The 13,289-nt window shown below is 43.9% G+C and overlaps 1 protein-coding gene across 1 annotated transcript; it reads right to left on the minus strand.

The window, feature by feature from the left end:
• Positions 1–299: 299 nt before the first annotated feature.
• On the minus strand, positions 300–7,266 carry LOC310752912 (trypsin-like; the record flags this gene model as incomplete). The annotated part of the gene is made up of 5 exons (XM_083594072.1): positions 300–449; positions 1,008–1,144; positions 2,661–2,917; positions 4,522–4,681; positions 7,227–7,266. The coding sequence occupies 5 exons, from the start codon at positions 7,264–7,266 to the stop codon at positions 300–302; spliced, it is 744 nt and encodes a 247-aa protein (XP_083450198.1).
• Positions 7,267–13,289: the final 6,023 nt, after the last annotated feature.

A 13,289-nucleotide genomic window follows, 5' to 3' on the forward strand; every position in this document is an offset into this window, starting at 1 on the left:
CCCGATTTGAACTATAAAATGGTCATTTTCTTGAGTCAAAATGAGAGTACCCCTAAACATTTTTTTAGGGGGAAAAGCACTGGTTATAATAGTCAGGAATACTGTGTGACAGGAATGTTTAACACAGATGTCCAGTATAAAAACATCAAAGTATAGAGGGGGGAATTAGTTCACTTTTGGAACTCTGCTAACTCATGAAATAAAAAGATAGCTGCATCACATGATCTGACTTTATTTAGCACAACGGTGCTGAATTAAACAGAAGAAAAGGCAGATATCCAAAGACAGGGATGGATCTTTCAGTTGGCCGCAATTGTTTCTTGGATCCAGTCCACATAGTTACAGACCTTGGTGTATACGCCAGGAAAACCTTTCAGAGCACATCCTATGCCCCAAGACACAATTCCTTGGAGCTCCCCATTGCATACCATGGGTCCACCAGAATCCCCCTGTAAATAAAAGATTTGGGTAGTTAAGAAACGTCTGTTTTTAGTTGGGTACCAATTTATGCATCTGATTATGGCATTCTAAAGGGGAAAACACACACACACACACACACACACACACACACACACACTCCTCTGAAGGTCTTCAAAGGGGTTTCATTTTCCCAACTTAGCACTGGAGATGGCTTGAACCCCTAACCTCTACTCCACAACAAGCCAATGTTTCCCAGTTTGGATTCAACCTGCCTTCTAGAATGTGTTCTATTTTCAATGTATGGAATATCATCTTCTATTTGTGCACAGCTGGTTTTCCCTGTCTAAGTGAAGAACCTCGCATTTATCCCTATTGGAATTCATTTTATCAGTTTGGTTCTCATTCTCCAATCGGTTAAGGTCATTTCGAATCCTGATTCTGTCATCTTGCGGCATTGGCTAACCCTCCCCCAGTTTGGTGTCATCTGCAAATGTGACCCGCACGATTCTTCTAATTAAAGGCACAAGTGTAGCAGCAACAGCGTTGTCTCTCGGTAAAAGAAAAAAAGGCACAAAAAAGCATCTCACATCACAGGAATCTTTGCCGCCTTCCAGGTACCCTGCACATATCATGTTTGGGGTGATTTGCCCCACCAGGGCATCCTTGCACTCGGTGTCACTTAGAACGGGAGCATCCAGGCACTGAAGAAGCTCTGGCAAGTTGACTGCCCCAAAATGGAGTGGGTGGGGAAAAAGGAATTAAGGAATGTTGTTATAAACCAAGAAATTAAGAGAGAAGCAAGAACTACTGAACCACAACATGACCTGTGATATTGTATAGTGTTCCTGGGGCCATACCACTACAGTTTGCAAAGTTCAGGAATTACACCAGGAATTAAACCACCAAAAACTTGCCCTTTCTATGTACCTACTTTGTAGTTTGCTATTTTCATCATCCCTCCCTGCCCCGTTTTTCCTTTTGTGTTGAGTTGGTAAAATGGAAAACTTGCAAGCAGGGACTACCTTGTTTTAATTGATGGTACATAAGCCACCTTGGGGATGCGGGTGGCGCTGTGGTCTAAACTACAGAGCCTAGGGCTTGCCGATCGGAAGGTCGGCAGTTCGAATCCCCAAGACGGGGTGAGCTCCCGTTGCTCGGTCCCTGCTCCTGCCAACCAAGCAGTTTGAAAGCATGTCAAAGTGCAAGTAGGTACCACTCTGGTGGGAAGGTAAATGGTGTTTTCGTGCGCTGCTCTGGTTTCACCAGAAGCGGCTTAGTCACATTGGCCACATGACCCAGAAAAACTGTCTGCGGACAAACGCCGGCTCCCTCGGCCTGTAAAGCAAGATGAGCACTGCAACCCCAGAGTCATTTGCGACTGGACTTAACTGTCAGGGGTCCTTTACCTTTACCTTTAAGCCACCTTAGAAGCCTGAACAGTGGGGGTACCAATGCTCTAAATAACAATCCCATAAGAAATGAGTTTCAGCTTAATCTCCCTAACGTGTCACATTTCAATATTCGGGCAGGTTTGTTTTGTACGGAGAAGCATCCAAACATGCCATTTCTCCATTTGAAATGGTACATGGGCTGTGGAACAGCCAGGGAGGAAAAGGTTAAGCAGCCCGTGCATGTGCTGCTATAAATTATTATTATTTGTACTCTTCTTCTTCTATTATTATTATTATTATTATTATTATTATTATTTTCACCGAAGAATTGATGCTTTTGAATTCTGGTGCTGGAGGAGACTCTTGAGAGTCCCATGGACTGCAAGAAGATCAAACCTATCCATTCTTAAGGAAATCAGCCCTGAGTGCTCACTGGAAGGACAGATCCTGAAGCTGAGGCTCCAATACTTTGGCCACCTCATGAGAAGAGAAGACTCCCTGGAAAAGACCCTGATGTTGGGAAAGATGGAGGGCACAAGGAGAAGGGGACGACAGAGGACGAGATGGTTGGACAGTGTTCTCAAAGCTACGAACATGAGCTTGACCAAACTGCGGGAGGCAGTGGAAGACAGGAGCGCTTGGCGTGCTCTGGTCCATGGGGGTCACGAAGAGTTGGACATGACTAAACAACAACAACAACAACATTATTATTATAACTGCTACTACTACTAAAAGTGCTGAGAGGCTGCTAGATGCACCTCCATGGCAATGTCTAGTTTAGCCTTGAATTCCTGCAGAAAGAAAAGTTGCCCTGTGTGATTTGAATGCATGAAACATCCTTTAACTCACATCCATCACTGAGGGTGTTGCCCCATCCTGAGATCAGGCACTCGGTCCCAGCAGCCACACATTTCGAAGGCAAAGAAATGGCTCGGACGCGGGAGTTCAGGTTGGCAGGGGTAGCCAGCTTGATGAGCATAATGTCGTTGTCTGTGGTAACTGGGTCATATTTGGGATGGGGAATTTGTTTCTCAGCATCAATGAGCTCCTCTGACCCTTCCAGGACATTTATGTTGTATTCCCCAAGCCTCACCTGGATGCGGAAACTGAAATATTTGCAACACGTTACAGTGGTTATTATTAAGTGTATGTTACAGTGTGGAATTCTCAGCCCAAGTCCAAAATGTTTAATCTAAATGGAGCTCTAGAATGTGATATGGTTGATTCACATAGAGCATGTACAGAAAACTGCCAGAAAAACCACCGACAAAATGGAAAGAAGCAGAAGTCCCACTAAAGGAAGAATGGATAAAAAAACCTCATGGAATATGCAGAAATGGTGAAACTTACCAGAAGAATAAGAAATCAAGATAACAAACTTTTTATAAAAGAATGGAAATGGTTTATTGAATATTTACAGATAAATTGTGAACAGATAAGAACATTAGCAGGCTTATTGTAATAACCTGCAGTTTCACAAGAGTATATATTTACAGTAGATAATTAAATGAGCAAGTGAAATGAATTTGGATATGCAGAAAATATTAAAAAAAATTAAGGAACTGCAGAAAGAGAGGGAAGGAAGTCAAGTTTTGAAATGTTAAATTGATTTGTAAAACTAATGAAATGTATAAACTTGAAAAGCATAAAGAAAAACTTAAAAAAGAAAGAAAAATAAAATCCACAGACAATCTTCCAGGTCATATTTAAGGCCAGGCAGTGATTGAAAAAGGAAGCTTAGGATTGTCGACAACTGTTTAGCAAATGGCAAGGGATATGTGTAGCAAAGCTTTGGAAAGACGCAAAAGTTCCCATGAGGAAATGCTGGTTGCCCAAACTGTGTAAACTCAACTTTAGGTTAATTCTTTGGTTATTATTATTATTTTCAAATGCATGGATAAGAGTAGGTATACATTCATAACTCAGTGGAAGTCTTTTATGTCATTTAGGGAAGTTTTTAATATTTGATGTTTTATTCTGTTTTTAATTTGTTGGGAACGCCCAGAGTGGCTAGGGAGGCCCAGCCGGATGGGCAGGGTATAAATAATAAATTATTATTACTATTATTATTATTTCATGATGATGGGGGCGCTGACTTGAAAGCTGCAAGCACATTCCCCCTCCCTCACAGAAGCCATCACCACAAACATTTGACCCAAGGTTACTGTGCGGCTATGTGGAGAATTAGGGATGCGGGTGGCGCTGTGAGTTAAACCACAGAGCCTAGGATTTGCCAATCAGAAGGTCAGTGGTTCGAATCCCCACGATGGGGTGAGCTCCCGTTGCTCGGTCCCTGCTCCTGCCAACCTAGCAGTTCGAAAGCACATCACAGTGCAAGTAGATAAATAGGTACCGCTCAGGCGGGAAGGTAAACGGCGTTTCCGTGCACTGCTCTGGTTCACCAGAAGCGGCTTAGTCATGCTGGCCACATGACCCGGAAGCTGTATGCCGGCTCCCTCGGCCAATAAAGCGAGAGGAGCGCCGCAACCCCAGAGTCGGCCACGACTGGACCTAATGGTCAGGGGTCCCTTTACCTTTATGTGGAGAATTGCTTTCTTTGATCTGTCCTGAGTATCTGCAGCATGTAGATGCCAAGGTACCAGCCTCCCTGGTGACGCCCTAGTCCCATTCAAACTTTGTTAGCTCTGAAAGAAGGTTACGGGGAGAGGGAAACAGAGCCTAAGCAAGGATTTGAATGTTCTTTACTCACGACTGGAAGCAGTGAGCAGCTGATACGACCCATTGACTGCTGATGAGGGAGCCCCCACAGAAGTGATATCCAGCATTTAGAGACACCTGGTAGGGGACTGAGTGCTCCTGGCAGGTGTAGCCTCCCACAATCTTGTCGTCATCATCAAAGGGGACAGCAGCTGTGAAAGCCAAGGACAGTTGTCAACTAAGCAAAGTGACGATCACCCTGCTACGTTCGCCAGAAATGCGTAATCTTACTGAACATAAGCGTCTTGAATCCTGAAGATCCTTTTATTTATTTTTTGCCAATTCGCTGCACACAATGAATGGCACCACATTTCTTATGGATAGGCCAAAGATTGGATTGCACGAATGCTTTAAATCAGGGGAAGTTTTTTTGTGGTGCCCTTCAAATATTTCATTTCATTTCACTTTTAATTTGTGTACTGCCTTTCTAGATTACTATAAACAAGGCGTTTTACAAGCTGAAGAAACAACAAAATAGACAGCAAAGATTGCACACGTAATAACAGTCTGATCCAATACAGTGGTACCTTGGTACTCGAACAGCTTGTCTCCCAAACAAATTGGCTCCCAAACACCGCAAACCTGGAAGTGAGTGTTCTGGTTTGCAAACATTTTTTAGAAGCTGAACGTCCGACGTGGCTTCCAATTGAGTGCAGGAAGCTCCTGCAGCCAATCGGAAGCCATGGCTTGGTTTTCAAACGGTTTCAGGAGTCAAACAAACTCCCAGAACGGATTAAGTTTGAGAACCAAGGTACCACTGTACAAAAAAGTCACAATAGCTTTAAAATAAACAACCTATATCAAATAAAGCAATATTCAATAATCCATTAAAATATAATAGTCAGCAGTAAAATTAAATACCAGCAAATAATAATTAAACATTTTATACTTATCAATTACAATCAAGAATTAATAAACTATAATCATAGTCACAATGCATAAAAATTCCAGAAAGCATACGAAACCATGTAAAAAGATCCAACTGAGAAACAAGGACACAGATAAAATTATTTTTTAAAAAATATCTCCTCTTCTCTCTTCTGCTGTTCTCAAATCATGGTCTGGGAAAGTCTCCTGGAGCTGGAGGGTTGGGCAAAGCAGGTGGAAAAAGCCATTGCCTGATGGTCAGCAGAAAGTCTCTCTCCATATTGATGGACTACAGCTCTCATAATCCCTGACTGTGGGTGATACTGGCTGGAGATGATGGGAGTTGGAGTCCAACAACATTTTGAGAGCCCTGCATCGCCTAAACTTTTACGAGGCACCATCACTCCTGAAGCAACTGTGCCATGCTAAAATTCACCTTGCTCTCTGTTTTCAGCTGCAGAGCAGAGGCTGCAACAAAACTTCTGCACAAACTATTTATCATTACATAAGGCTCTCCAGTGTACCGAGTACTGAAGTTATTGCCACAGTTTTCTTTGAAACACATCCCTGTTGAAGGTTGGTTTGGCTAAGGTAGTGCCTTGCCAAATCATGCATTGAACCGGGGAACGGAGCGAGGTGGAGGTCTTTGCAAAACAGTGGCGATATGGTGGCTCTAGCTATGAATAGTGCTGGCCCAAGACATTCTGGCAGCTGAGGTGAACCACAAAATGGCTCCTCACTGCAACCCCAACTAGGGAAGAAGGGGTGAGTGAAGATCTACATCAGGAACAAGGGGTGGGGGGCAAAAAAACCTTCATTGGGAACAAGGGTGGGAGGAGACCAGCAGTGCCTCCTATCGCCAAAAGGCCTCTGCAGAGGTGGCGTTGGGTATGGGGCTGCCGAGGAGGCAGCAGATGTGGCCTTCAAGGAGCAGGTCACACCCTGGAGACTAGATCTGCTGCCCTGTGGATGCTGCTGCCTGAGGCAATTGCCTCACCTTGCCTCATGGTTGGTCCAGCCCTGACCATGAAGACCTGTAAAGGTAAAAGGTAAAGGGACCCCTGACCATTAGGTCCAGTCGTGACCGACGCTGGGGTTGCGGCGCTCCTCTCGCTTTATTGGCCGAGGGAGCCGGCGTACAGCTTCCGGGTCACGTGGCCAGCATGACTAAGCCACTTCTGGCAAACCAGAGCAGCACACGGAAACGCCGTTTACCTTCCCGTCGGAGCGGTACCTATTTATCTACTTGCACTTTGACGTGCTTTCGAACTGCTAGGTTGGCAGGAGCTGGGACCGAGCAACGGGAGCTCACCCCGTCGCGAGGATTCGAACCGTTGACCTTCTGATTGGCAAGTCCTAGGCTCTGTGGTTTAACCCACAGCGCCACCCACGTCCCATATGAAGACCTGTATCTTAGTGCAAACAAACAAACAAACAAACAAACAAACAAACAAACAAACCCAAGAACAGTCTAAAGCTGGGCCTTTTTTTCAGCCAGAAATCACCAGAACTCAGTTCCAGCACCTCTCTCAGATGCACATCATTGCCATTCTAAGAAAACGAAGGAGAAGTTCATGGAGAGTTCCGGCACCTCTTTTGCTAGGAAAAAATGCACTGGGCTTAGGGCACTACAGACAGCTTGCTCCATGTGTTTGTATGCTAGCCCTACCCCTGCTCACAACGGCGTTATCCCAGCAGGTTGACAAATATAACTCCTGGATGGCGTTTGCTGTCTCCAATGGAGCCTATGATAGAAAATTAATTCTTTTTTTTTTTTTAGTTGTCCTGAGTTCCAAGGAGAGAAAGATGAAGCAGCATCAAAGGACCCACCCGCTACTCCCAGACAGGTAAGGATCAAGAGGAACTTCATGGTGTTTCTGCCAATGATCACTCTACCTGCTCAGAGTAGAAAATGGCTGGAGGTTTCATGTCCTAAATAGCTGCTGGCAGGGTTTGTCTGGCTGAACGCCCACCTCCCAAGGTCATCACGGCAGCTTTTCACTTCCCAGGATCTCAGGATAATTTGAGCATTTTATTGTATGGAAAAGTGATAAAGACATGCTATTTCCAATAATAGAAAAGGCAAATATTGCAGCCTGAGGCTGCCAGGTCAGCCAGCAAACCTGCCTGGCCCTGAACACTGTTTTATAATGTTTATAATGTCCCGAATCCCAGCTCCTTAGAGGATTCTGGAGCACATGCTCTTCCTGAGAGTTTCCCATTGCCAGAAGCCCCGCAGAGGAATTGGAATCTCACATTGGTCCATACATGGTTGTTATGTACTGAGTTGAATAGGATCCAAAATGCGGCAGTCTGATTGGTCCTAGAACAATAGGATCCAAAATGCAGCAGTCTGATTGGTCCTAGAACAATAGGATCCAAAATGCAGCAGTCTGATTGGTCCTAGAACAATAGGATCCAAAATGCAGCAGTCTGATTGGTCCTAGAACAATGCAGCAGTATGATTGGTCCGCAGAAGCCACCCAATCCAGCTCCAGGGGGGAGTGAATCCACAACCTGATTGGCCTACAGGAGAATCCTGGAATTAGCCAATCACGTGCAGCCCATTGTGTAAATAATGTATATAAAGCAGATATTGTGGGGGAACTTCCACTCCTCCTCACCACTATGAGCTGAATAAAGAGCATGAAATCCACTCTCGACTCCGAGTATATTTCATGGTAAATGGAATCGTACCACTCAAGCACGCAGGCAGAGTGATGAGGACACACAGAGGATTTTGTAGGAAGGAGAGGTTACTTTGAACTGCTGTGTCTCTGCTGCTTGCACAGAAATACACAGCTGAATCTTCCTGCTTTGCAGGGGAAATATTCAGGATCAAGCGATCTGCGCTGGGCATATCAGCTGTGAACCGGTCAGAAACATTGCCTGCAGGCTGTTGCTGGGTATAATAGAAGTGAAAGAGGAGCTGTAGACCTGCCTCGGCACCCTGGCGGTACCAGAACATGACGTTGTGCTGATATTTTTGTTCGCACTCAATCCGTGCAGTTTTGTCTTCCTGCAACACCAGGCTCCATGGCTGGGTGATCTCAGCATTTGAGAATCCTGAAAGAGAAAGAGGAAAGTGGAAATTTAAACCTGGGTCTCGGATTAGAATATTAAAAGCTACCTGTAAAGCAGAGAAGAGGATTCTGACAAAGGACTTACTCAATTTTAAGAAGCACATAGCCACACACCAGTTGATCCACATCTCTGAGCTCTTTGCAAGTGTCGAATGTGGCTTTTACGTGACTGTATTATATCGGCTTCCTTCCCCGGCACCAACAGTCTGGCTCTGTCTATATGAACACAACAAAGCTCTCTTAGAAACAGGAGTTCAGCAGTCCTCCCTGTGCAACCCAAACTGGGGTTGTTAACATGTTTTGTGAGACTCTTAAATTTGTGCAGAGGTATCAAGATATTCCTCTCTCACACACCCTCACCCAGGGATGACTAGCAGAGATGTTTAATCGCAGACTTCGGTCTAGAAATTTGGGTTGTCTCTGAGCAGCTGAAGGAAGCTCCACCTACAAGATAGTCTCACCACATCTCAAAAGGACGCTGTAGTCCAGGAATGGGGAAGCAAAAACAATCACCTTTCCTTTTAGGCTAGCCTAAAGCTGTGGTTTTCCCAGTAGTGATGTATGGAAGTGAGAGCTGGACCATAAAGAAGGCTTATCGCCTTGATGCTTTTGAATTATGGTGCTGGAGGAGACTCTTGAGAGTCCCATGGACTGCAAGAAGATCAAACCTATCCATTCTTAAGGAAATCAGCCCTGAGTGCTCACTGGAAGGACAGATCCTGAAGCTGAGGCTCCAAGACTTTGGCCACCTCATGAGAAGAGAAGACTCCCTGGAAAAGACCCTGATGTTGGGAATGATGGAGGGCACAAGGAGAAGGGGACGACAGAGGACGAGATGGTTGGATAGTGTTCTCGAAGCTACCAGCATGAGTCTGACCAAACTGCGGGAGGCAGTGGAAGACAGGAGTGCCTGCCGTGCTCTGGTCCAGGGGGTCACCGAAGAGTCGGACACGACTAAACGACTAAACAACAACATGAGGGTTATTTGCATTTTATGTAGTTGTTACAAGATAAGATATATAAGAATCGTGTGGAGAAACAGAAATCGCTCTCTCCTTAACTCTAAAACTCAAGGGCCTGATGGAATGAATCGGCTGTAGATTCGGGTCAAAGAAAAGAAAAGAAAAGATTTCTATGCAAGATATGCAAATAACTGTCAGGATGCTGTCAGCGGCTCCCAGCTAGTTACCCAGCAAAGCATAAGCACAAGGGGAAGTTTATTACCGTCCTTTTTTATTTCAATCTTTACAGAGAGAGGCTATAGAACCCAGCCGCTTGGATAATGGCATTGTCCTGAGTGAATCTCCACCCCCCTGTCTCTCCCACTTCCTCATTTGTCTCTTCTACAGGTGCTGCTACCTGCCCTCTGTCTTTGAGCTCTTTGCTCTCCTACTTTTAAGGCTTGCCAGGTTCTGGGAGATGGGCAGGGGGGTTAGAATGCTTTCTAAAGACACCATGTCAGCCAGCTTACTGGGAAATGATATATAATGAATTGAAAAAGATGTTTAAAAGAACGTATGTGAAAGAAACAGAAGTCCTGCTTTTGGGGATTATAGGGACAGAACGACCCAAACTGTATAGAAATTTATTCATGTGTTTAACTACAGCGGCAAGAATGTTACTTGCCCAAAAATGGAACAAAGCAGAAGTCCCAGCAAAAGGTGAATGGATACAAAAACTTATGGAATATGCAGAAATGGCGAAACTTACCAGAAAAATAAGAAATCAAGATAACAAACTTTTTATAAAACAATAGAAATGGTTTATTGAATAATTTACAAATAAATTGTAAGCAGATAAGAACATTGGCAGGATTATTGTAATAACCTGCAGTGTTATAAGTGTATACATTTAAAGGAGATGAATAAATGAGCAAATTAATTTCGATATGCAAAAAATTTTAAAAATAAATTTAAGGAACTGCAGAAAGAGGAGGAAGGAAGTCAAGTTTTGAAATGTTCAAATGATTGTAAAATTATTGAAATGTATGAAATTGAAAATCATAAATAATGCTGCGGGCCATAAGCTCATACCCTCCAACATTTCTCCGATGAAAATAGGGGCATCCTAAGGAAAAGTGGGACATTTCGGGATCAAATCAGAAACAGGATGGCTTCTGTAAATTTAGGACTGTCCCTGGAAAATAGGCACATGCAGATAGTGCTGCTGTTTCTCATTGTCTTATGAAACAGGACTCTGTAAGTGACTGGTGTGTGTGTGTGTGTGTGTGTGTGTGTGTGGGTGTGTGGTATAGAGGGCAGGAAGGGGAGTGTTGGCAGAGCTGCAGTGTTTATGTGCAGCTGTGAGGCAGAAAGTTCTTGCTGTGCCTTTACTGGCTGCGCAAAAATACACGGCTGAATCTGTCGTTTGTTCCGGAGTGATGGACAGGGAAGCATGTGTCACATTTGTCGATTCTATACTGTATTTCTCCATATTCGACTCCATAGACACAGATCCATGTACAGAGTAGCCAATGAGCTCCAGCCGCTTGTCTGCATGGTTGCTCTGCTGCCGATACCAAAGGATAGTTGAGTAGGTGCTGTCATCGTGGGAACACTCAATGCTTGTTTTGACCCCTTTCCGGGCAAATTTGAACTGTTCCTTCTGCGTCACGGTGACTCCACTGCAGAAACCTGTAAAAGACCTGAGAAGTGAACAAGGACCCCTAAACAGAAGAGCTAGCTCAGCTTTACATGTCCAAGTTTGGCTCCTAACTTTCCTTTTCTGTTTCCAAAAGGAAGAAACTGCCCTTTCCCTCAACTAAATCCCACCTCATATTTGCACTGAGCGCTTGCATTCAGCAGAGAACGGCCTGTGGAATTTCAAAAGCAGGAAGGGATGAGATAGCAGTGAATGTGAAAAAAATGTTGAAATATACATTTATAAAGAAACCAGAAGCATTTTTATTGGGCATTGTGGGAAGTGACATAAATAGAAAGGAACATAAACTCTTTTTATATGCAATAACAGCAGCAAGAATATTATTGGCCCAAAAATGGAAGCAAGAAGAGTTACTGATGATTGAAGAATGGAGGATGAAGTTAGTGGACTATGCAGAATTAGATAAACTAACAGGAAGGATTCGAAACTGGCGAGACCAGAAATTCACGGAAGACTGGAGTAAATTTACGGACTATTTGAAAAGTAATTGTGAAGAACAGATGACGTTTGTAGGGTTGCAAGAAGTTTTGTGAGGAGTATTTTTAGAAGTATTGTAAAAATGGACAAGGGGGAGGATGATTTGTTAAGCGATGTAAAGGCAATATAAAGTTAAGAAATGCATAAGAAGTGGTTAAAATGGTGGATCATCAGAGGTGCTGATGGAAGTCTAAAAAGATTGTATAAGTGATAAGTTTTGTGGTACATTTTATAATTTATATGTTAAAATTAATAAAAAATATTATAAAAAAGAGATGGCAATGAATGGCCCATCAGTGTACCCCAGTTCTTTCCCATCAATTCCTTTATGCCCTTCTTTCCAGTCCTCATACATAGAACCATAGAACTGTAGAGTTGAAAGGGACCCTGAGGGCCATCTAGTCCAACCCCCTTCAATGCCCAAATCTTTAGCCCAATGTGGGGCTCGAACCTGTGACCTTGATATTAAGAGTCTCGTGCTCTACAGGCTGCACTATCCCCATAATCTCCTCCTCCCCACTAGCATGCCATCCACCCACCCACCCTTGTGGTGCACTTTATGTTCCCCATAGGAATGAAGCACAGCCATTCTTTGGGCAGAAGAAAATTAAGGGATTCCTACAGATCAGCCCAATCACTAAGATCTTCAGTGGAGGTTAAGGTCTAGCAGTGTGGAGACTTGCAGAAATCCATCTTGCTGCAACGCAGAAAAGGACCTTCCCTCTGGTCATAATTATCTGCCTTCAGAGATATGACAAGAACCGACTCTTAAGTAAATACATTCAGTGCTTTTTTTCTATATATATATAAATAATGTTTAGGGGTACTCATTTTCCTACTCATATTGAAATACTGCCCCTCAATGAGGCCAAACTTAGATTCACAAAATGTTTAGGGGCATGCGTACCCCTAGAAAAAGCACTGAATATATTATACATATTCAAATAGAATATGAATGAAAGCAAGCAAGCAAGAGAAAGAGAGAACTATGGGACACCTCTTCTGCCTTTAGATTTGCTGGGCTTCTGCCCCTCATTTCCCCATCCTGAATACCTGAAGGAGCGTCTCCACCTCCATCGTTCTACCCGGACACTGCGGTCCAACGCCAAGGGCCTTCTGGCGGTTCCCTCACTGCGAGAAGCCAAGTTACAGGGAACCAGGCAGAGGGCTTTCTCAGTAGTGCAACCCGCCCTGTGGAACACCCTCCCACCAGATGTCAAAGAGAAAAATAACTACCAAACTTTTAGAAGACATCTGAAGGCAGCCCTGTTTAGGGAAGCTTTTAATGTTTAATAGGTTATTGTATTTTAGTGTTTTGTTGGAAGCTGGGGAAACCCAGCCAGATGGGTGGGGTATAAATAAAAAATTATTATTATTATTATTATTATTATTATTATTATTATTATTATTATTGTTATTATCCTGGCCCTCCTCCTTTCTCATTTCTCTGCCTGTTTCTTTTCTCGGTTGCAAATTCCATATTGCTTGCACGGTGCCCTTTTTATCTCATTGCCGACCCTTTGGTAGATCTCCCCTGTGCAGCTGGGTTCTTCCTTCCTTCCTTCCTTTCTTCTACAGTTGTGGAAGCCCTTGGACAGGCTTATCCTGCCTGTGAGAGAGATTCTCCTACCTGCCAACAGCTGCAAGCCAACACCCAGCGCTTTCCACCACA

The sequence above is a fragment of the Podarcis filfolensis genome (genome assembly GCF_964270895.1).
Source record: "Podarcis filfolensis genome assembly, chromosome: 17".
NCBI lineage: Eukaryota > Metazoa > Chordata > Lepidosauria > Squamata > Lacertidae > Podarcis > Podarcis filfolensis.